This window comes from Rhinoderma darwinii, chromosome 1 (assembly GCF_050947455.1).
Source record: "Rhinoderma darwinii isolate aRhiDar2 chromosome 1, aRhiDar2.hap1, whole genome shotgun sequence".
NCBI lineage: Eukaryota > Metazoa > Chordata > Amphibia > Anura > Rhinodermatidae > Rhinoderma > Rhinoderma darwinii.
In genome coordinates, this window is record NC_134687.1 from 2,224,639 (window position 1) to 2,250,760 (window position 26,122).

The window sequence follows — 26,122 nt, forward strand, 5'->3', positions numbered from 1 at the left end:
ATTACACGTCATGTACGGTATATCTTACAGCGGACATTACGCGTCATGTACGGTATATCTTACAGCGGACATTACACGTCATGTACGGTATATCTTACAGCGGACATTACACGTCATGTACGGTATATCTTACAGCGGACATTACACGTCATGTACGGTATATCTTACAGCGGACATTACACGTCATATACGGTATATCTTACAGCGGACATTACACGTCATGTACGGTATATCTTACAGCGGACATTACACGTCATGTACGGTATATCTTACAGCGGACATTACGCGTCATGTACGGTATATCTTACAGCGGACATTACACGTCATGTACGGTATATCTTACAGCGGACATTACACGTCATATACGGTATATCTTACAGCGGACATTACACGTCATGTACGGTATATCTTACAGCGGACATTACACGTCATGTACGGTATATCTTACAGCGGACATTACACGTCATGTACGGTATATCTTACAGCGGACATTACGCGTCATGTACGGTATATCTTACAGCGGACGTTACGCGTCATATACGGTATATCTTACAGCGGACATTACACGTCATGTACGGTATATCTTACAGCGGACATTACGCGTCATGTACGGTATATCTTACAGCGGACATTACGCGTCATGTACGGTATATCTTACAGCGGACATTACACGTCATGTACGGTATATCTTACAGCGGACATTACACGTCATGTACGGTATATCTTACAGCGGACATTACGCGTCATGTACGGTATATCTTACAGCGGACATTACGCGTCATGTACGGTATATCTTACAGCGGACACACGTCATGTACGGTATATCTTACAGCGGACATTACGCGTCATATACGGTATATCTTACAGCGGACATTACGCGTCATATACGGTATATCTTACAGCGGACATTACGCGTCATATACGGTATATCTTACAGCGGACACACGTCATGTACGGTATATCTTACAGCGGACATTACGCGTCATGTACAGTATATCTTACAGCGGACACACGTCATGTACGGTATATCTTACAGCGGACATTACACGTCATGTACGGTATATCTTACAGCGGACATTACACGTCATGTACGGTATATCTTACAGCGGACATTACGCGTCATGTACGGTATATCTTACAGCGGACATTACACGTCATGTACGGTATATCTTACAGCGGACATTACACGTCATATACGGTATATCTTACAGCGGACATTACACGTCATATACGGTATATCTTACAGCGGACATTACGCGTCATGTACGGTATATCTTACAGCGGACATTACACGTCATATACGGTATATCTTACAGCGGACATTACACGTCATGTACGGTATATCTTACAGCGGACATTACACGTCATGTACGGTATATCTTACAGCGGACATTACACGTCATGTACAGTATATCTTACAGCGGACGTTACACGTCATGTACGGTATATCTTACAGCGGACATTACACGTCATGTACGGTATATCTTACAGCGGACATTACGCGTCATGTACGGTATATCTTACAGCGGACATTACGCGTCATGTACGGTATATCTTACAGCGGACATTACGCGTCATGTACGGTATATCTTACAGCGGACATTACGCGTCATATACGGTATATCTTACAGCGGACATTACGCGTCATATACGGTATATCTTACAGCGGACATTACACGTCATATACGGTATATCTTACAGCGGACATTACACGTCATGTACGGTATATCTTACAGCGGACATTACACGTCATGTACGGTATATCTTACAGCGGACATTACACGTCATATACGGTATATCTTACAGCGGACATTACGCGTCATGTACGGTATATCTTACAGCGGACATTACACGTCATATACGGTATATCTTACAGCGGACATTACGCGTCATATACGGTATATCTTACAGCGGACATTACACGTCATATACGGTATATCTTACAGCGGACATTACGCGTCATGTACAGTATATCTTACAGCGGACATTACACGTCATATACAGTATATCTTACAGCGGACATTACACGTCATGTACGGTATATCTTACAGCGGACATTACGCGTCATGTACGGTATATCTTACAGCGGACATTACGCGTCATGTACGGTATATCTTACAGCGGACATTACACGTCATGTACGGTATATCTTACAGCGGACATTACACGTCATATACGGTATATCTTACAGCGGACATTACACGTCATGTACGGTATATCTTACAGCGGACATTACACGTCATGTACGGTATATCTTACAGCGGACATTACGCGTCATGTACGGTATATCTTACAGCGGACATTACACGTCATGTACGGTATATCTTACAGCGGACATTACACGTCATGTACGGTATATCTTACAGCGGACATTACACGTCATATACGGTATATCTTACAGCGGACATTACACGTCATGTACGGTATATCTTACAGCGGACATTACACGTCATGTACGGTATATCTTACAGCGGACATTACACGTCATGTACGGTATATCTTACAGCGGACATTACACGTCATGTACGGTATATCTTACAGCGGACATTACACGTCATATACGGTATATCTTACAGCGGACACACGTCATGTACGGTATATCTTACAGCGGACATTACACGTCATGTACGGTATATCTTACAGCGGACATTACGCGTCATGTACGGTATATCTTACAGCGGACATTACACGTCATGTACGGTATATCTTACAGCGGACATTACGCGTCATATACGGTATATCTTACAGCGGACATTACGCGTCATGTACGGTATATCTTACAGCGGACATTACACGTCATGTACGGTATATCTTACAGCGGACATTACACGTCATGTACGGTATATCTTACAGCGGACATTACGTCATATACGGTATATCTTACAGCGGACATTACACGTCATATACGGTATATCTTACAGCGGACGTTACACGTCATGTACGGTATATCTTACAGCGGACATTACACGTCATGTACGGTATATCTTACAGCGGACGTTACGCGTCATATACGGTATATCTTACAGCGGACATTACGCGTCATATACGGTATATCTTACAGCGGACGTTACACGTCATATACGGTATATCTTACAGCGGACATTACGCGTCATGTACGGTATATCTTACAGCGGACATTACGCGTCATGTACGGTATATCTTACAGCGGACATTACACGTCATGTACGGTATATCTTACAGCGGACATTACACGTCATGTACGGTATATCTTACAGCGGACATTACACGTCATGTACAGTATATCTTACAGCGGACATTACTCGTCATGTACGGTATATCTTACAGCGGACATTACGCGTCATGTACGGTATATCTTACAGCGGACATTACGCGTCATGTACGGTATATCTTACAGCGGACATTACGCGTCATGTACGGTATATCTTACAGCGGACATTACACGTCATATACGGTATATCTTACAGCGGACATTACACGTCATATACGGTATATCTTACAGCGGACATTACACGTCATATACAGTATATCTTACAGCGGACATTACACGTCATGTAGGGTATATCTTACAGCGGACATTACTCGTCATGTACGGTATATCTTACAGCGGACATTACTCGTCATGTACGGTATATCTTACAGCGGACATTACACGTCATGTACAGTATATCTTACAGCGGACATTACACGTCATATACGGTATATCTTACAGCGGACATTACGCGTCATATACGGTATATCTTACAGCGGACATTACACGTCATGTACGGTATATCTTACAGCGGACATTACACGTCATGTACGGTATATCTTACAGCGGACATTACACGTCATATACGGTATATCTTACAGCGGACATTACGCGTCATATACGGTATATCTTACAGCGGACATTACGCGTCATGTACGGTATATCTTACAGCGGACATTACGCGTCATGTACGGTATATCTTACAGCGGACATTACACGTCATGTACAGTATATCTTACAGCGGACATTACGCGTCATGTACGGTATATCTTACAGCGGACATTACTCGTCATGTACGGTATATCTTACAGCGGACATTACACGTCATGTACGGTATATCTTACAGCGGACATTACTCGTCATGTACGGTATATCTTACAGCGGACATCACACGTCATATACGGTATATCTTACAGCGGACATTACACGTCATATACGGTATATCTTACAGCGGACATTACACGTCATATACGGTATATCTTACAGCGGACATTACACGTCATATACGGTATATCTTACAGCGGACATTACACGTCATGTACGGTATATCTTACAGCGGACATTACTCGTCATGTACGGTATATCTTACAGCGGACATTACGCGTCATGTACAGTATATCTTACAGCGGACATTACACGTCATATACGGTATATCTTACAGCGGACATTACACGTCATGTACGGTATATCTTACAGCGGACATTACGCGTCATGTACGGTATATCTTACAGCGGACATTACGCGTCATGTACGGTATATCTTACAGCGGACATTACACATCATATACAGTATATCTTACAGCGGACATTACACGTCATGTACAGTATATCTTACAGCGGACATTACGCGTCATGTACGGTATATCTTACAGCGGACATTACTCGTCATGTACGGTATATCTTACAGCGGACATTACACGTCATGTACGGTATATCTTACAGCGGACATTACTCGTCATGTACGGTATATCTTACAGCGGACATTACACGTCATATACAGTATATCTTACAGCGGACATTACACGTCATATACAGTATATCTTACAGCGGACATTACGCGTCATGTACGGTATATCTTACAGCGGACATTACACGTCATGTACGGTATATCTTACAGCGGACATTACACGTCATATACGGTATATCTTACAGCGGACATTACGCGTCATATACGGTATATCTTACAGCGGACATTACGCGTCATGTACGGTATATCTTACAGCGGACATTACGCGTCATGTACGGTATATCTTACAGCGGACATTACGCGTCATGTACGGTATATCTTACAGCGGACATTACACGTCATGTACGGTATATCTTACAGCGGACATTACGCGTCATGTACGGTATATCTTACAGCGGACATTACACGTCATGTACGGTATATCTTACAGCGGACATTACACGTCATATACGGTATATCTTACAGCGGACATTACGCGTCATGTACGGTATATCTTACAGCGGACATTACACGTCATGTACGGTATATCTTACAGCGGACATTACGCGTCATGTACGGTATATCTTACAGCGGACATTACACGTCATATCTTACAGCGGACATTACACGTCATATACAGCATATCTTACAGCGGACATTACGCGTCATATACAGTATATCTTACAGCGGACATTACACGTCATATACAGTATATCTTACAGCGGACATCACACGTCATATACAGTATATCTTACAGCGGACATTACTCGTCATGTACGGTATATCTTACAGCGGACATTACGCGTCATGTACGGTATATCTTACAGCGGACATTACACGTCATATACAGTATATCTTACAGCGGACATTACACGTCATGTACGGTATATCTTACAGCGGACATTACACGTCATGTACGGTATATCTTACAGCGGACATTACACGTCATATACAGTATATCTTACAGCGGACATTACGCGTCATGTACGGTATATCTTACAGCGGACATTACACGTCATATACAGTATATCTTACAGCGGACATTACGCGTCATGTACGGTATATCTTACAGCGGACATTACACGTCATGTACGGTATATCTTACAGCGGACATTACTCGTCATATACAGTATATCTTACAGCGGACATTACACGTCATGTACGGTATATCTTACAGCGGACGTTACACGTCATGTACGGTATATCTTACAGCGGACATTACACGTCATATACGGTATATCTTACAGCGGACATTACACGTCATGTACAGTATATCTTACAGCGGACATTACACGTCATGTACGGTATATCTTACAGCGGACATTACGCGTCATATACAGTATATCTTACAGCGGACATTACGCGTCATGTACAGTATATCTTACAGCGGACATTACGCGTCATGTACGGTATATCTTACAGCGGACATTACGCGTCATGTACGGTATATCTTACAGCGGACATTACGCGTCATGTACGGTATATCTTACAGCGGACATTACGCGTCATATACGGTATATCTTACAGCGGACATTACTCGTCATGTACGGTATATCTTACAGCGGACATTACGCGTCATGTACAGTATATCTTACAGCGGACATTACACGTCATGTACGGTATATCTTACAGCGGACATTACACGTCATATACAGTATATCTTACAGCGGACATTACGCGTCATGTACAGTATATCTTACAGCGGACATTACGCGTCATGTACGGTATATCTTACAGCGGACATTACGCGTCATGTACGGTATATCTTACAGCGGACATTACGCGTCATGTACGGTATATCTTACAGCGGACATTACACGTCATGTACGGTATATCTTACAGCGGACATTACGCGTCATGTACGGTATATCTTACAGCGGACATTACGCGTCATGTACAGTATATCTTACAGCGGACATTACGCGTCATGTACGGTATATCTTACAGCGGACATTACACGTCATGTACGGTATATCTTACAGCGGACATTACACGTCATGTACGGTATATCTTACAGCGGACATTACACGTCATGTACGGTATATCTTACAGCGGACATTACGCGTCATGTACGGTATATCTTACAGCGGACATTACACGTCATATACGGTATATCTTACAGCGGACATTACGCGTCATGTACAGTATATCTTACAGCGGACATTACACGTCATGTACGGTATATCTTACAGCGGACATTACGCGTCATGTACGGTATATCTTACAGCGGACATTACACGTCATGTACGGTATATCTTACAGCGGACATTACACGTCATATACGGTATATCTTACAGCGGACATTACGCGTCATGTACAGTATATCTTACAGCGGACATTACACGTCATGTACGGTATATCTTACAGCGGACATTACACGTCATATACAGTATATCTTACAGCGGACATTACACGTCATGTACGGTATATCTTACAGCGGACATTACGCGTCATGTACAGTATATCTTACAGCGGACATTACACGTCATGTACGGTATATCTTACAGCGGACATTACACGTCATATACAGTATATCTTACAGCGGACATTACACGTCATGTACGGTATATCTTACAGCGGACATTACACGTCATGTACGGTATATCTTACAGCGGACATTACACGTCATGTACGGTATATCTTACAGCGGACATTACACGTCATGTACGGTATATCTTACAGCGGACATTACGCGTCATGTACGGTATATCTTACAGCGGACATTACACGTCATATACGGTATATCTTACAGCGGACATTACGCGTCATATACGGTATATCTTACAGCGGACATTACACGTCATGTACAGTATATCTTACAGCGGACATTACGCGTCATGTACGGTATATCTTACAGCGGACATTACACGTCATGTACGGTATATCTTACAGCGGACATTACACGTCATGTACGGTATATCTTACAGCGGACATTACACGTCATATACAGTATATCTTACAGCGGACATTACACGTCATGTACGGTATATCTTACAGCGGACATTACTCGTCATGTACGGTATATCTTACAGCGGACATTACGCGTCATGTACGGTATATCTTACAGCGGACATTACACGTCATATACAGTATATCTTACAGCGGACATTACACGTCATGTACGGTATATCTTACAGCGGACATTACACGTCATGTACGGTATATCTTACAGCGGACATTACACGTCATATACAGTATATCTTACAGCGGACATTACGCGTCATGTACGGTATATCTTACAGCGGACATTACACGTCATATACAGTATATCTTACAGCGGACATTACGCGTCATGTACGGTATATCTTACAGCGGACATTACGCGTCATGTACGGTATATCTTACAGCGGACATTACGCGTCATGTACGGTATATCTTACAGCGGACATTACACGTCATGTACGGTATATCTTACAGCGGACATTACACGTCATATACAGTATATCTTACAGCGGACATTACACGTCATGTACGGTATATCTTACAGCGGACATTACACGTCATGTACAGTATATCTTACAGCGGACATTACTCGTCATGTACGGTATATCTTACAGCGGACATTACGCGTCATGTACGGTATATCTTACAGCGGACATTACACGTCATGTACGGTATATCTTACAGCGGACATTACACGTCATATACGGTATATCTTACAGCGGACATTACACGTCATGTACGGTATATCTTACAGCGGACATTACACGTCATATACGGTATATCTTACAGCGGACATTACGCGTCATGTACGGTATATCTTACAGCGGACATTACACGTCATATACAGTATATCTTACAGCGGACATTACACGTCATGTACGGTATATCTTACAGCGGACATTACTCGTCATGTACGGTATATCTTACAGCGGACATTACACGTCATGTACGGTATATCTTACAGCGGACATTACGCGTCATGTACAGTATATCTTACAGCGGACATTACACGTCATATACAGTATATCTTACAGCGGACATTACTCGTCATGTACGGTATATCTTACAGCGGACATTACACGTCATATACAGTATATCTTACAGCGGACATTACACGTCATGTACGGTATATCTTACAGCGGACATTACACGTCATATACGGTATATCTTACAGCGGACATTACACGTCATGTACGGTATATCTTACAGCGGACATTACTCGTCATGTACGGTATATCTTACAGCGGACATTACGCGTCATGTACGGTATATCTTACAGCGGACATTACACGTCATGTACGGTATATCTTACAGCGGACATTACACGTCATATACAGTATATCTTACAGCGGACATTACACGTCATGTACGGTATATCTTACAGCGGACATTACGCGTCATGTACGGTATATCTTACAGCGGACATTACACGTCATGTACGGTATATCTTACAGCGGACATTACACGTCATGTACGGTATATCTTACAGCGGACATTACACGTCATATACAGTATATCTTACAGCGGACATTACACGTCATGTACGGTATATCTTACAGCGGACATTACACGTCATGTACGGTATATCTTACAGCGGACATTACACGTCATGTACGGTATATCTTACAGCGGACATTACACGTCATGTACGGTATATCTTACAGCGGACATTACACGTCATATACGGTATATCTTACAGCGGACATTACTCGTCATGTACGGTATATCTTACAGCGGACATTACACGTCATATACGGTATATCTTACAGCGGACATTACGCGTCATGTACGGTATATCTTACAGCGGACATTACACGTCATGTACGGTATATCTTACAGCGGACATTACACGTCATATACAGTATATCTTACAGCGGACATTACACGTCATGTACAGTATATCTTACAGCGGACATTACACGTCATGTACAGTATATCTTACAGCGGACATTACACGTCATATACGGTATATCTTACAGCGGACATTACGCGTCATGTACGGTATATCTTACAGCGGACATTACACGTCATATACGGTATATCTTACAGCGGACATTACACGTCATGTACGGTATATCTTACAGCGGACATTACGCGTCATATACGGTATATCTTACAGCGGACATTACGCGTCATGTACGGTATATCTCGCCCGAGCTCCACCACGCCGAGTATTTATTTCTCAACTAAAAATATCTTTATTACTTGATAATTTCTAAAAAATATTGACATTTTTTCTACGTGTAGTTTCTAATATACAATAATGTGTTTCTTCTCATCCCAGAACGCTTTTATAGGTTTGATGTTATTTTTCGTTCATATATAAATACATTCTGTGTCATCTCAATACAAAGTGAAGCTTCCACCGGTTTCTATAGACTCATATATACCGTGACTTCCTTATATACGAAACCGGTTTCTTTTCCCCGCGGAGTGCGGAGCCGGTACTGAGACGATGCGTCAGGATTGGCTAATCTGGATTATAAACCCACGTACTGAATCTGTTCCGTATTCTGTAAGAACAGTCTTGTTCGAAACGCGTAAGCGCTGACACGCCGAATCTGTGTCCCTCTAGGAGTTTTTTAAGATGATCAAATAAAGTTCTTATTATATTTTATGGACGTGCTGAGGAATTCCCTTTTTTTCCTACGTCGCATGAATCTCTTGCCAGCCTACAAGCCCCCTCCTTACTGCCCCCCATTGAGGAACTACAGATCCCAGAGCGAACATATTGGGCGAGCAAACAGTTTACCCCTCCACCTAAATAAACTCAAGTCTTCACCCCCAACCTTGAGGCAACAGATCTCTATAGCATAATGTTTGTACAGGTTAGTTATTAGGGATGTCTTATACATCACAACCAGACTCTTTAGACGAATATAAAAAGTGGGTAGACAAGTCCCTCACAGGCTTCATATATAGTTCCTGATGAAGAATTAAGAATAGAAGCCTTTTATGAATAATTCCCTTTAGCGGCTTCACATCTGCTACATTCTGGTCTAATTGACATCTTTGTAGGTGCTTGCGCAGCAGCCGCCTGACGCCAAATGCTTCAATCCAATCGTAGAATTGAATTACAAGTTAAATCAGAATGAATGCAGAGGACTTTATTATGAAGAGTGGACGGACCTCAATTATAGATCCATTATTACCCTTCTGGGGTCTCGTTATTACTGATGCCGGAGAATATTTCATCATCTGATTAACTACAGAAAAAAATCAATACTCCCCAGGTTAACACCACGCGCTGCCCGACTTCCCAGAAGTGAGAAGATGGTTAATACCGACCGAGACTGATCACAGCAAGACAGAAAGTGCCAGAGAGAAAGCAAGAACCGGCAAGCAAAGGTCAGAGAGGAGAGCAGGGCTTGCAGCTTCAGCAGGGTATGGAGTAGAGGGTGTGAATAATGTGGTTAATGGTCTGTGACAATAGCAGACATCGGCGGTACTCAGGGTTATTCCATGCAGAAGTGCGTTAGTAACTTGTGTTATACATTAAAGTGAAACTCCACCACTAGAAACTAATCATCTCCGGAGGGCTAAGAAACCGCAAAACCTTAACCTTTACTTGCACTTACCCAGAGTTACATCTCGTTTTACACTCCAGTCACATTCAAAGCTGCATTCCAGTTAGCTCTCAGGCTGCTACAGCCCCCTGCTGGTTCACAGTATGTACAGATCTCTCTCTGCTGTAATGCATTGTGGGAGATGTAGTGTGAAGTGGACAACACTACACTTTCCAGAATGCTTCGCAGCGTCAGTGGACCTGAGCAGCCGGTTCAGCGCCGTGCATTACACAGGTGGAGCTACGTCATGAATGTTCTGTTAGGGAGGCCCCAGTTCCTCACCTTTCCCTGCTTGATCACCTTCTTCACGGCATCAGAGATCAGATTGGAGTGATACTCGAGACTGGAAAAGAAAAACAATGTAATAACGAGGGAGGGTCCGTATCCCCCTCCCCCCGTCCCACATCACCAGCCGTCACTTACTTGAGGTGGCGCAGCATGTTGGTGGCGGTCAGTAGCATGGCCGTCGGGTTAGCGATGTTTCTGCCGACAGCCTGGGCAAAGGGATGGCGCGCGCCCTGCAGGAAAGCAGCGGTCAGGGGTGTAAGAAACGTAAGAACGTGACATGATGCGGGATCTCCCCGGACTTACCGTCTCAAACACGGCGTACTCTGCGCTGTAACTCTCTCCCGGGACCACGCCCGCGCCACCGACCAGACCCGCCGCCAAGTTATCAATGATGTTACCGTACAAGTTTGGCATCACCAACACATCGAACTGGTATGGGTTCTGTACGAGCTGCAGGAAGAAGTCACGGCGGTCACAATGGAGAACGATAATATACAGGCAAGAGACGGCTCCTCCCACTGCAGGGTGACACAAAGCAGCTACAAGACAGCCCCTCCCACTGCAGGGTGACACAAAGCAGCTACAAGACAGCCCCTCCCACTGCTGGGTGACACAAAGCAGCTACTACACAGCCCCTCCCACTGCAGGGAGACACAAAGCCGCTACAACACAGCCCCTCCCACTGCAGGGTGACACAAAGCAGCTACAAGACAGCCCCTCCCACTGCAGGGTGACACAAAGCAGCTACAAGACAGCCCCTCCCACTGCTGGGTGACACAAAGCAGCTACTACACAGCCCGTCCCACTGCAGGGTGATAGCAGCTACAAGACAGCCCCTCCCACTGCTGGGTGACACAAAGCCGCTACAACACAGCCCCTCCCACTGCAGGGTGAAGCAAAGCAGCTACAACACAGCCCCTCCCACTGCAGGGTGACAAAGCAGCTACAAGACAGCCCCTCCCACTGCAGGGTGACAAAGCAGCTACAAGACAGCCCCTCCCACTGCAGGGTGACAAAGCAGCTACAAAACAGCCCCTCCCACTGCAGGGTGACACAAAGCAGCTACAAGACAGCCCCTCCCACTGCTGGGTGACACAAAGCAGCTACAAGACAGCCCCTCCCACTGCTGGGTGACACAAAGCAGCTACAACACAGCCCCTCCCACTGCAGGGAGACAGCAGCTACAACACAGCCCCTCCCACTGCAGGGTGACACAAAGCAGCTACAAGACAGCCCCTCCCACTGCAGGGTGACACAAAGCAGCTACTACACAGCCCCTCCCACTGCAGGGAGACAGCAGCTACAACACAGCCCCTCCCACTGCAGGGTGACAAAGCAGCTACAAGACAGCCCCTCCCACTGCAGGGTGACAAAGCAGCTACAAGACAGCCCCTCCCACTGCAGGGTGACACAAAGCAGCTACAAGACAGCCCCTCCCACTGCAGGGTGACACAAAGCAGCTACTACACAGCCCCTCCCACTGCAGGGAGACAGCAGCTACAACACAGCCCCTCCCACTGCAGGGTGACAAAGCAGCTACAAGACAGCCCCTCCCACTGCAGGGTGACAAAGCAGCTACAAGACAGCCCCTCCCACTGCAGGGTGACAAAGCAGCTACAAGACAGCCCCTCCCACTGCAGGGTGACAAAGCAGCTACAAGACAGCCCCTCCCACTGCAGGGTGACAAAGCAGCTACAAGACAGCCCCTCCCACTGCAGGGTGACACAAAGCAGCTACAAGACAGCCCCTCCCACTGCAGGGTGACACAAAGCAGCTACAACACAGCCCCTCCCACTGCAGGGTGACACAAAGCAGCTACAAGACAGCCCCTCCCACTGCAGGGTGACACAAAGCAGCTACAAGACAGCCCCTCCCACTGCTGGGTGACACAAAGCAGCTACAAGACAGCCCCTCCCACTGCAGGGTGACACAAAGCAGCTACAACACAGCCCCTCCCACTGCAGGGAGACAGCAGCTACAAGACAGCCCCTCCCACTGCAGGGTGACCGCAGCTACAACACAGCCCCTCCACTGCAGGGTGACACAAAGCAGCTACAACACAGCCCCTCCCACTGCAGGGTGACAGCTGCTACAACACAGCCCCTCCCACTGCAGGGTGACACAAAGCAGCTACAACACAGCCCCTCCCACTGCAGGGTGACAGCTGCTACAACACAGCCCCTCCCACTGCAGGGTGACAGTAGCTACAACACAGCCCCTCCCACTGCAGGGTGAAGCAAAGCAGCTACAACACAGCCCCTCCCACTGCAGGGTGAAGCAAAGCAGCTACAACACAGCCCCTCCCACTGCAGGGAGACAAAGCAGCTACAAGACAGCCCCTCCCACTGCTGGGTGACACAAAGCAGCTACTACACAGCCCCTCCCACTGCAGGGAGACAAAGCAGCTACAACACAGCCCCTCCCACTGCAGGGTGACAAAGCAGCTACAAGACAGCCCCTCCCACTGCAGGGTGACAAAGCAGCTACAAGACAGCCCCTCCCACTGCAGGGTGACACAAAGCAGCTACAAGACAGCCCCTCCCACTGCTGGGTGACACAAAGCAGCTACAACACAGCCCCTCCCACTGCAGGGAGACACAGCATCTACAACACAGCCCCTCCCACTGCAGGGTGACACAAAGCAGCTACAAGACAGCCCCTCCCACTGCTGGGTGACACAAAGCAGCTACAAGACAGCCCCTCCCACTGCAGGGTGACACAAAGCAGCTACAACACAGCCCCTCCCACTGCAGGGAGACAGCAGCTACAAGACAGCCCCTCCCACTGCAGGGTGACCGCAGCTACAACACAGCCCCTCCCACTGCAGGGTGACACAAAGCAGCTACAACACAGCCCCTCCCACTGCAGGGTGACAGCTGCTACAACACAGCCCCTCCCACTGCAGGGTGACACAAAGCAGCTACAACACAGCCCCTCCCACTGCAGGGTGACAGCTGCTACAACACAGCCCCTCCCACTGCAGGGTGACACAAAGCAGCTACAACACAGCCCTTCCCACTGCAGGGTGACAGTAGCTACAACACAGCCCCTCCCACTGCAGGGTGAAGCAAAGCAGCTACAACACAGCCCCTCCCACTGCAGGGTGAAGCAAAGCAGCTACAACACAGCCCCTCCCACTGCAGGGAGACAAAGCAGCTACAAGACAGCCCCTCCCACTGCTGGGTGACACAAAGCAGCTACTACACAGCCCCTCCCACTGCAGGGAGACAAAGCAGCTACAACACAGCCCCTCCCACTGCAGGGTGACAAAGCAGCTACAAGACAGCCCCTCCCACTGCAGGGTGACAAAGCAGCTACAAGACAGCCCCTCCCACTGCAGGGTGACAAAGCAGCTACAAGACAGCCCCTCCCACTGCAGGGTGACACAAAGCAGCTACAAGACAGCCCCTCCCACTGCAGGGTGACACAAAGCAGCTACAAGACAGCCCCTCCCACTGCTGGGTGACACAAAGCAGCTACAACACAGCCCCTCCCACTGCAGGGAGACACAGCAGCTACAACACAGCCCCTCCCACTGCAGGGTGACACAAAGCAGCTACAAGACAGCCCCTCCCACTGCTGGGTGACACAAAGCAGCTACAAGACAGCCCCTCCCACTGCAGGGTGACACAAAGCAGCTACAACACAGCCCCTCCCACTGCAGGGAGACAGCAGCTACAACACAGCCCCTCCCACTGCAGGGAGACAGCAGCTACAAGACAGCCCCTCCCACTGCAGGGTGACCGCAGCTACAACACAGCCCCTCCACTGCAGGGTGACACAAAGCAGCTACAACACAGCCCCTCCCACTGCAGGGTGACAGCTGCTACAACACAGCCCCTCCCACTGCAGGGTGACACAAAGCAGCTACAACACAGCCCCTCCCACTGCAGGGTGACAGCTGCTACAACACAGCCCCTCCCACTGCAGGGTGACAAAGCAGCTACAACACAGCCCCTCCCACTGCAGGGTGACAGTAGCTACAACACAGCCCCTCCCACTGCAGGGTGAAGCAAAGCAGCTACAACACAGCCCCTCCCACTGCAGGGAGACAAAGCAGCTACAAGACAGCCCCTCCCACTGCTGGGTGACACAAAGCAGCTACTACACAGCCCCTCCCACTGCAGGGAGACAAAGCAGCTACAACACAGCCCCTCCCACTGCAGGGTGACAAAGCAGCTACAAGACAGCCCCTCCCACTGCAGGGTGACAAAGCAGCTACAAGACAGCCCCTCCCACTGCAGGGTGACACAAAGCAGCTACAAGACAGCCCCTCCCACTGCTGGGTGACACAAAGCAGCTACAACACAGCCCCTCCCACTGCAGGGAGACACAGCAGCTACAACACAGCCCCTCCCACTGCAGGGTGACACAAAGCAGCTACAAGACAGCCCCTCCCACTGCTGGGTGACACAAAGCAGCTACAAGACAGCCCCTCCCACTGCAGGGTGACACAAAGCAGCTACAACACAGCCCCTCCCACTGCAGGGAGACAGCAGCTACAAGACAGCCCCTCCCACTGCAGGGTGACCGCAGCTACAACACAGCCCCTCCACTGCAGGGTGACACAAAGCAGCTACAACACAGCCCCTCCCACTGCAGGGTGACACAAAGCAGCTACAACACAGCCCCTCCCACTGCAGGGTGACAGCTGCTACAACACAGCCCCTCCCACTGCAGGGTGACACAAAGCAGCTACAACACAGCCCCTCCCACTGCAGGGAGACAGCAGCTACAAGACAGCCCCTCCCACTGCAGGGTGACCGCAGCTACAACACAGCCCCTCCACTGCAGGGTGACACAAAGCAGCTACAACACAGCCCCTCCCACTGCAGGGTGACACAAAGCAGCTACAACACAGCCCCTCCCACTGCAGGGTGACAGCTGCTACAACACAGCCCCTCCCACTGCAGGGTGACACAAAGCAGCTACAACACAGCCCCTCCCACTGCAGGGTGACAGCTGCTACAACACAGCCCCTCCCACTGCTGGGTGACACAAAGCAGCTACAACACAGCCCCTCCCACTGCAGGGTGACACAAAGCAGCTACAACACAGCCCCTCCCACTGCAGGGTGACAGCTGCTACAACACAGCCCCTCCCACTGCAGGGTGACACAAAGCAGCTACAACACAGCCCCTCCCACTGCAGGGTGACAGTAGCTACAACACAGCCCCTCCCACTGCAGGGTGAAGCAAAGCAGCTACAACACAGCCCCTCCCACTGCAGGGTGAAGCAAAGCAGCTACAACACAGCCCCTCCCACTGCTGGGTGACACAAAGCAGCTACAACACAGCCCCTCCCACTGCAGGGTGACAAAGCAGCTACAAGACAGCCCCTCCCACTGCAGGGTGACAAAGCAGCTACAACACAGCCCCTCCCACTGCAGGGAGACAAAGCAGCTACAACACAGCCCCTCCCACTGCAGGGTGAGAAAGCAGCTACAACACAGCCCCTCCCACTGCAAGGTGGCAGACAGAGTCAGCTCCTCCCTCCATTGGGCGACAGGCAGATTTGATAGTCGTCCCCTCTCACTGCAGGGTGAGATGACTGTAGGGTGTTGGTGGGAGGCAGATATCGCCCGGTTAACCCCTTACCTGCATGCAGCAGTTGTCGATGATCATTGTTTCAAACTGGATTCTGGGATAGAATTCGGCCACCTCCTGACAGCACTGCAGGAACAGGCCGTCCCCCAACTTCCTGCAGGACAACAGATCAGGGGAAGGGTTAAACTTGCGTCCGCTCCCCATGTGTATATGCTTCAACTCGTCAGGTCTGATCTCTATAGACAGGGTATATACAGTAATCGGCTGGTCAGGTCTACTCTACAGGCAGGGTATATACAGTAATCGGCTGCTCATGTCTAATCTCTACAGGCAGGGTATATACAGTAATCGGCTGGTCAGGTCTACTCGCTACAGGCAGGGTATATACAGTAATCGGCTGGTCAGGTCTACTCGCTATAGACAGGGTATATACAGTAATCGGCTGGTCAGGTCTACTCTACAGGCAGGGTATATACAGTAATCGGCTGGTCAGGTCTACTCTCTATAGACGGGGTATATACATTGATCTGCTGGTCAGGTCTACTCTCTATAGACGGGGTAGATACAGTAATCGGCTGGTCATGTCTACCCTCTACAGGCAGGGTATATACAGTAATCGGCTGGTCAGGTCTACTCTCTATAGACAGGGTATATACAGTAATCGGCTGGTCAGGTCTACTCTCCATAGACCGGGTATATACAGTAATCGGCTGGTCAGGTCTACTCTCCATAGACAGGGTATATACAGTAATCGGCTGGTCAGGTCTACTCTCCATAGACCGGGTATATACAGTAATCAGCTGGTCAGGTCTACTCTCCATAGACGGGGTATATACAGTAATCGGCTGGTCAGGTCTACTCTCCATAGACCGGGTATATACAGTAATCGGCTGGTCAGGTCTACTCTCCATAGACCGGGTATATACAGTAATCAGCTGGTCAGGTCTACTCTCCATAGACGGGGTATATACAGTAATCGGCTGGTCAGGTCTACTCTCCATAGACCGGGTATATACAGTAATCGGCTGGTCAGGTCTACTCTCCATAGACCGGGTATATACAGTAATCAGCTGGTCAGGTCTACTCTCCATAGACGGGGTATATACAGTAATCGGCTGGTCAGGTCTACTCTCCATAGACCGGGTATATACAGTAATCGGCTGGTCAGGTCTACTCTCCATAGACCGGGTATATACAGTAATCAGCTGGTCAGGTCTACTCTCCATAGACGGGGTATATACAGTAATCGGCTGGTCAGGTCTACTCTCCATAGACTGGGTATATACAGTAATCGGCTGGTCAGGTCTACTCTCCATAGACCGGGTATATACAGTAATCAGCTGGTCAGGTCTACTCTCCATAGACGGGGTATATACAGTAATCGGCTGGTCAGGTCTACTCTCCATAGACAGGGTATATACAGTAATCGGCTGGTCAGGTCTACTCTCCATAGACCGGGTATATACAGTAATCGGCTGGTCAGGTCTACTCTCCATAGACGGGGTATATACAGTAATCGGCTGGTCAGGTCTACTCTCCATAGACCGGGTATATACAGTAATCGGCTGGTCAGGTCTACTCTCCATAGACCGGGTATATACAGTAATCGGCTGGTCAGGTCTACTCGCTATAGACAGGGTATATACAGTAATCGGCTGGTCAGGTCTACTCTACAGGCAGGGTATATACAGTAATCGGCTGGTCAGGTCTACTCTCTATAGACGGGGTATATACATTGATCTGCTGGTCAGGTCTACTCTCTATAGACGGGGTAGATACAGTAATCGGCTGGTCAGGTCTACCCTCTACAGGCAGGGTATATACAGTAATCGGCTGGTCAGGTCTACTCTCTATAGACAGGGTATATACAGTAATCGGCTGGTCAGGTCTACTCTCCATAGACCGGGTATATACAGTAATCGGCTGGTCAGGTCTACTCTCCATAGACAGGGTATATACAGTAATCGGCTGGTCAGGTCTACTCTCCATAGACCGGGTATATACAGTAATCAGCTGGTCAGGTCTACTCTCCATAGACGGGGTATATACAGTAATCGGCTGGTCAGGTCTACTCTCCATAGACCGGGTATATACAGTAATCGGCTGGTCAGGTCTACTCTCCATAGACCGGGTATATACAGTAATCGGCTGGTCAGGTCTACTCTCCATAGACGGGGTATATACAGTAATCGGCTGGTCAGGTCTACTCTCCATAGACCGGGTATATACAGTAATCGGCTGGTCAGGTCTACTCTCCATAGACCGGGTATATACAGTAATCAGCTGGTCAGGTCTACTCTCCATAGACGGGGTATATACAGTAATCGGCTGGTCAGGTCTACTCTCCATAGACTGGGTATATACAGTAATCGGCTGGTCAGGTCTACTCTCCATAGACCGGGTATATACAGTAATCAGCTGGTCAGGTCTACTCTCCATAGACGGGGTATATACAGTAATCGGCTGGTCAGGTCTACTCTCCATAGACAGGGTATATACAGTAATCGGCTGGTCAGGTCTACTCTCCATAGACCGGGTATATACAGTAATCAGCTGGTCAGGTCTACTCTCCATAGACGGGGTATATACAGTAATCGGCTGGTCAGGTCTACACTCCATAGACCGGGTATATACAGTAATCGGCTGGTCAGGTCTACTCTCCATAGACCGGGTATATACAGTAATCAGCTGGTCAGGTCTACTCTCCATAGACGGGGTATATACAGTAATCGGCTGGTCAGGTCTACTCTCCATAGACCGGGTATATACAGTAATCGGCTGGTCAGGTCTACTCTCCATAGACCGGGTATATACAGTAATCAGCTGGTCAGGTCTACTCTCCATAGACGGGGTATATACAGTAATCGGCTGGTCAGGTCTACTCTCCATAGACCGGGTATATACAGTAATCGGCTGGTCAGGTCTACTCTCCATAGACCGGGTATATACAGTAATCAGCTGGTCAGGTCTACTCTCCATAGACGGGGTATATACAGTAATCGGCTGGTCAGGTCTACTCTCCATAGACGGGGTATATACAGTAATCGGCTGGTCAGGTCTACTCTCCATAGACCGGGTATATACAGTAATCGGCTGGTCAGGTCTACTCTCCATAGACGGGGTATATACAGTAATCGGCTGGTCAGGTCTACTCTCCATAGACCGGGTATATACAGTAATCGGCTGGTCAGGTCTACTCTCCATAGACCGGGTATATACAGTAATCAGCTGGTCAGGTCTACTCTCCATAGACGGGGTATATACAGTAATCGGCTGGTCAGGTCTACTCTCCATAGACCGGGTATATACAGTAATCGGCTGGTCAGGTCTACTCTCCATAGACCGGGTATATACAGTAATCAGCTGGTCAGGTCTACTCTCCATAGACGGGGTATATACAGTAATCGGCTGGTCAGGTCTACTCTCCATAGACCGGGTATATACAGTAATCGGCTGGTCAGGTCTACTCTCCATAGACCGGGTATATACAGTAATCAGCTGGTCAGGTCTACTCTCCATAGACGGGGTATATACAGTAATCGGCTGGTCAGGTCTACTCTCCATAGACCGGGTATATACAGTAATCAGCTGGTCAGGTCTACTCTCCATAGACGGGGTATATACAGTAATCGGCTGGTCAGGTCTACTCTCCATAGACCGGGTATATACAGTAATCGGCTGGTCAGGTCTACTCTCCATAGACCGGGTATATACAGTAATCGGCTGGTCAGGTCTACTCTCCATAGACCGGGTATATACAGTAATCGGCTGGTCAGGTCTACTCTCCATAGACAGGGTATATACAGTAATCGGCTGGTCAGGTCTACTCTCCATAGACTGGGTATACACAGGGATTGACTGCTCAGGTCTGATAATTCCTCAGCAGTTCCCCCTGGCGCCACTTACATGATATTAGCCTTGTGCACGGCAGTGACCTTGGATCGACCTTTCTTTGTGGCATAATCAAAAGCGAATTTGGCGATTCTGTTGGACTTCTTGCGGGTGATTATTTTCAGACACTCGATGACGCCGCTGACGCTCTGCAGAGAATGAAGAGGAACGTTTCTCATGTACCCGCCCTGTACTCCTCGGCTGCCGCCCTCATATCACGCACCTCATGCTCCAAGGAGCTGTACTCGCCCTCCGTCTGCTCCCGGATGATCACCAGGTCCAGGTTGTTGTGCCGGGTCTTGTAGCCGGGCAGACTGTTGATATGAACCACATTGGCAAACAGATCCAGCTTCCTCCTGTAACGAGGGACCGGACGGCCGGGTGACTATACAGTGAAAGTAACTGCAACCCCCCCCCCCCTCATGGATGGCCGTCCTGGAGCAGAGACTACAACTCTCACAGTGCTCATATGACGTTCCACCCAGTCGCTGCTCCCCCAGACCCCTACTGGACAGTATAGACAAGTCTCTGCACTGCCCCCTAGTGGCAGGATGTGCTGTGACTATTATCTGCTGCGTTGTGTCTCTGTCACTCTACCCTCATGACACAGCTCCCTCGTACACCCATCATGTGACACTGCCCCCTGCTGTCCTCTATCCAACACATAATGGTGGCTGGCAGGCGAGGGCAGGCAGGCAGGCGAGGGCAGACAGGCAGGCGAGGGCAGAGTTATAGGGTGGGGGGAAGCAGTGGACATACCTCAGCCTCATCTCGTAAGACGCCAGCTCTCCCTTATACTCCATAGGGGTGTGGATCTTCCCTGCAAGGGGCGAAAAAAAACAGATTTGCATGCGGGTGATTACCGAGGACGGACTACTCCCCTAGTGTCCGGTGTGGTCTGAGCAGTAGTACACAATGCCGTGTGGTTACATGTCAGGTATAAGAGGGCGGCCTCACTCCATACAGGACAGGTGAATGATGGGATCTCAGGCTGAAGGTGAGGGGATTGTGGGTAATTCTCTAGTGGAGCAGAATTTGTCAGAGGTTGGAGGCGATGCCTGTGCTGGTAAACGGCTTCTGGAGCGGAGGGTTGTTACAGAGAATAAGTCGGAGGGCAGACTACTACCTACATTTACTACAACGCTGGAGATCACAGTGAAGGGGTGGTGGGCTAGAAACTGGAATATCAGGTGAAATACAGGGAGATCATACGCAACACAACCGGCACACGCACCTCCGCGCCATACAAGAGCTCCACTATAAACATGGAGGAGACAGCTCCACATCACCCGCACACCTCCGCGCTATACAAGAGCTCCGCTATAAACATGGAGGAGACAGCTCCACATCACCCACACACCTCCGCGCCATACAAGAGCTCCGCTATAAACATGGAGGAGACAGCTCCACATCACCCGCACACCTCCGCGCTATACAAGAGCTCCGCTATAAACATGGAGGAGACAGCACCACATCACCCACACACCTCCGCGCCATACAAGAGCTCCGCTATAAACATGGAGGAGACAGCTCCACATCACCCACACACCTCCCCGCTACACAAGAGCTCCACTATAAACATGGAGGAGACAGCTCCACATCACCCGCACACCTCCGCGCTATACAAGAGCTCCGCTATAAACATGGAGGAGACAGCTCCACATCACCCGCACACCTCCGCGCCATACAAGAGCTCCGCTATAAACATGGAGGAGACAGCTCCACATCACCCGCACACCTCCGCGCCACCCACATCAATCATTGGATAATTTCACAGATGTTCTAATTACCTTTAATGGCCACTTTATTTGCCTGCATGGAGGTCAGAACCTCTTCCAGCCGCTCAGGAGACGCCATGTTCTGCACCTCGCTCAGGTGAAACTCATCAAACTCCACCGGAACATCAGCCGCCTGCAACAGATGAAGAGTGAGACCCACCAGAAGAGGGGAGGGGCTCGTAGCGGAAGGGCAGGGGGGGGCTCGCCGCGGGCGGGGCAGGGGGCTCGCCGCGGGCGGGGCAGGGGGGGGGCTCGCAGCGGCGGGGCAGGGGGGGGGCTCGCAGCGGCGGGGCAGGGGGGGGGCTCGCAGCGGCGGGGCAGGGGGGGGGCTCGCAGCGGCGGGGCAGGGGGGGGGCTCGCAGCGGCGGGGCAGGGGGGGGGCTCGCAGCGGCGGGGCAGGGGCGGGGCTCGCAGCGGCGGGGCAGGGGGGGGGCTCGCAGCGGCGGGGCAGGGGGGGGGCTCGCAGCGGCGGGGCAGGGGGGGGGCTCGCAGCGGCGGGGCAGGGGGGGGGCTCGCAGCGGCGGGGCAGGGGGGGGGCTCGCAGCGGCGGGGCAGGGGGGGGGCTCGCAGCGGCGGGGCAGGGGGGGGGGCTCGCAGCGGCGGGGCAGGGGGGGGGCTCGCAGCGGCGGGGCAGGGGGGGGCTCGCAGCGGCGGGGCAGGGGGGCTCGCAGCGGCGGGGCAGGGGGGCTCGCAGCGGCGGGGCAGGGGGGCTCGCAGCGGCGGGGCAGGGGGGGGTGGCTCGCAGCGGCGGGGCAGGGGGGGGTGGCTCGCAGCGGCGGGGCAGGGGGGGGTGGCTCGCAGCGGCGGGGCAGGGGGGGGTGGCTCGCAGCGGCGGGGCAGGGGGGGGTGGCTCGCAGCGGCGGGGCAGGGGGGGGTGGCTCGCAGCGGCGGGGCAGGGGGGGGTGGCTCGCAGCGGCGGGGCAGGGGGGGGTGGCTCGCAGCGGCGGGGCAGGCTCGCAGAGGCGGGGCAGGTGGGGGGCTCGCAGCGGCGGGGCAGGTGGGGGAGGGGCTCGCAGCGGCGGGGGGCTCGCAGCGGCGGGGCAGGGGGGGGGCTCGCAGCGGCGGGGCAGGGGGGGGGCTCGCAGCGGCGGGGCAGGGGGGGGGCTCGCAGCGGCGGGGCAGGGGGGGGGCTCGCAGCGGCGGGGCAGGGGGGGGGCTCGCAGCGGCGGGGCAGGGGGGGGGCTCGCAGCGGCGGGGCAGGGGGGGCTCGCAGCGGCGGGGCAGGGGGGGGGCTCGCAGCGGCGGGGCAGGGGGGGGCTCGCAGCGGCGGGGCAGGGGGGGGGCTCGCAGCGGCGGGGCGGGGCTCGCAGCGGCGGGGCGGGGCTCGCAGCGGCGGGGCAGGGGCTCGCAGCGGCGGGGCAGGGGGGGGGGCTCGCAGCGGCGGGGCAGGGGGGGGGCTCGCAGCGGCGGGGCAGGGGGGGGGGCTCGCAGCGGCGGGGCAGGGGGGGGTGGCTCGCAGCGGCGGGGCAGGCTCGCAGAGGCGGGGCAGGTGGGGGGCTCGCAGCGGCGGGGCAGGGGCTCGCAGCGGCGGGGGGCTCGCAGCGGCGGGGCAGGGCTCGCAGCGGCGGGGCAGGGCTCGCAGCGGCGGGGCAGGGCTCGCAGCGGCGGGGCAGGGCTCGCAGCGGCGGGGCAGGGCTCGCAGCGGCGGGGCAGGGGGGGGGGCAGGGCTCGCAGCGGCGGGGCAGGGAGGGGGGCTTGCAGCGGCGGGGCAGGGGGGGGGGGCTCGCAGCGGCGGGGCAGGGGGGGGGCTCGCAGCGGCGGGGCAGGGGGGGGGCTCGCAGCGGCGGGGCAGGGGGGGGTGGCTCGCAGCGGCGGGGCAGGCTCGCAGAGGCGGGGCAGGTGGGGGGCTCGCAGCGGCGGGGCAGGGGCTCGCAGCGGCGGGGGGCTCGCAGCGGCGGGGCAGGGCTCGCAGCGGCGGGGCAGGGCTCGCAGCGGCGGGGCAGGGCTCGCAGCGGCGGGGCAGGGGGGGGGGCTCGCAGCGGCGGGGCAGGGGGGGGGCTCGCAGCGGCGGGGCAGGGGGGGGGCTCGCAGCGGCGGGGCAGGGGGGGGGCTCGGCAGGGGGGGGCTCGCAGCGGCGGGGCGGGGGGCTCGCAGCGGCGGGGCAGCTCGCTCGCAGGGGCGGGGGGCTCGCAGGGGCGGGGGGGCTCGCAGGGGCAGGGGGGCTCGCAGGGGCAGGGGGGCTCGCAGGGGCAGGGGGGCTCGCAGGGGCAGGGGGGCTCGCAGGGGCAGGGGGGCTCGCAGGGGCAGGGGGGCTCGCAGCGGCGGGGCGGCTCGCAGCGGCAGGGGGGCTCGCAGCGGCGGGGCAGGGGGGCTCGCAGCGGCGGGGCAGGGGGGCTCGCAGCGGCGGGGCAGGGGGGCTCGCAGCGGCGGGGCAGGGGGGCTCGCAGCGGCGGGGCAGGGGGGCTCGCAGCGGCGGGGCAGGGGGGCTCGCAGCGGCGGGGCTCGCAGCGGCGGGGCTCGCAGCGGCGGGGGCTCGCAGCGGCGGGGGCTCGCAGCGGCGGGGCAGGGGGGCTCGCAGCGGCGGGGCAGGGGGGCTCGCAGCGGCGGGGCAGGGGGGCTCGCAGCGGCGGGGCAGGGGGGCTCGCAGCGGCGGGGCAGGGGGGCTCGCAGCGGCGGGGCAGGGGGGCTCGCAGCGGCGGGGCAGGGGGGCTCGCAGCGGCGGGGCAGGGGGGCTCGCAGCGGCGGGGCAGGGGGGCTCGCAGCGGCGGGGCAGGGGGGCTCGCAGCGGCGGGGCAGGGGGGCTCGCAGCGGCGGGGCAGGGGGGCTCGCAGCGGCGGGGCAGGGGGGCTCGCAGCGGCGGGGCAGGGGGCTCGCAGCGGCGGGGCAGGGTTCGCGGCGGCGGGGCAGGGGGCTCGCAGCGGCGGGGGTCGTCTTACCTTGAACACTTCTTTCACAGAGTGCATCAGTTCCGTCCCCACGCCGTCTCCCGGGATCATGGTGACATGGAACGCTCCCTCTAACTTCACAGACTCCCCCTATAGAAAATAATGTAGTGGGATAACAGCAACATGTAGGCCAGGACCGTCAGTGTCAGTATATGAGTGGGTCACCCTCCTGTCAGGTAGGACAGCAGCACTCGTACGTGTGGACTGTGATGTGGACGGCTCCTCCTCACCTGGTTGGGCAGCGCCTGTAACATGGGGGACGCTGATGACACGGACCTGATTAGCGGAGGACTCCACCGGTGAACACATCTCTGCAACTGAGGAGAAGAGAGACTTCCGTTATTACACCGCCCCCCTGCATAGTGGCCCCGCACACTGCGTCCTCCGTACCTGTCCCAGCCGTATAATCTGCAGCAGCGCGGCCATGATGACAACTGCCGTGCCCCGGAAACAATACCACAACTTCCGGTCACATGACTATCAGCGACGGAGAGACGCATATCCCCCGCCCACTGTCCTGTCAATTACCTCATATCCCCCGCCCACTGTC

General features: G+C 52.7%; 1 protein-coding gene across 3 annotated transcripts in view; it reads right to left on the bottom strand.

Annotated features, from left to right (window-relative positions):
• IDH3B (isocitrate dehydrogenase (NAD(+)) 3 non-catalytic subunit beta) overlaps positions 1-26,122 on the bottom strand; it is a 94,166-nt gene that overhangs the window by 20,241 nt on the left and 47,803 nt on the right. For 2 of the 3 annotated variants that reach the window (XM_075855369.1, XM_075855358.1), the window contains exons 1-11: positions 25,963-26,070; positions 25,803-25,889; positions 25,564-25,662; positions 22,700-22,820; positions 21,669-21,729; positions 21,133-21,265; positions 20,925-21,058; positions 17,070-17,172; positions 11,776-11,922; positions 11,608-11,702; positions 11,467-11,527 (exon numbers count right to left, since the gene is read on the bottom strand). In XM_075855369.1, coding sequence (XP_075711484.1) covers positions 11,467-11,527; positions 11,608-11,702; positions 11,776-11,922; positions 17,070-17,172; positions 20,925-21,058; positions 21,133-21,265; positions 21,669-21,729; positions 22,700-22,820; positions 25,564-25,662; positions 25,803-25,889; positions 25,963-25,998 — 1,077 coding nt within the window. In that variant the 5' untranslated portion in view covers positions 25,999-26,070. Of the gene's footprint in view, positions 1-11,466; positions 11,528-11,607; positions 11,703-11,775; positions 11,923-17,069; positions 17,173-20,924; positions 21,059-21,132; positions 21,266-21,668; positions 21,730-22,699; positions 22,821-25,563; positions 25,663-25,802; positions 25,890-25,962; positions 26,071-26,122 lie in introns of those variants that run through there. The other variant, XM_075855364.1, reaches the window with a different exon arrangement.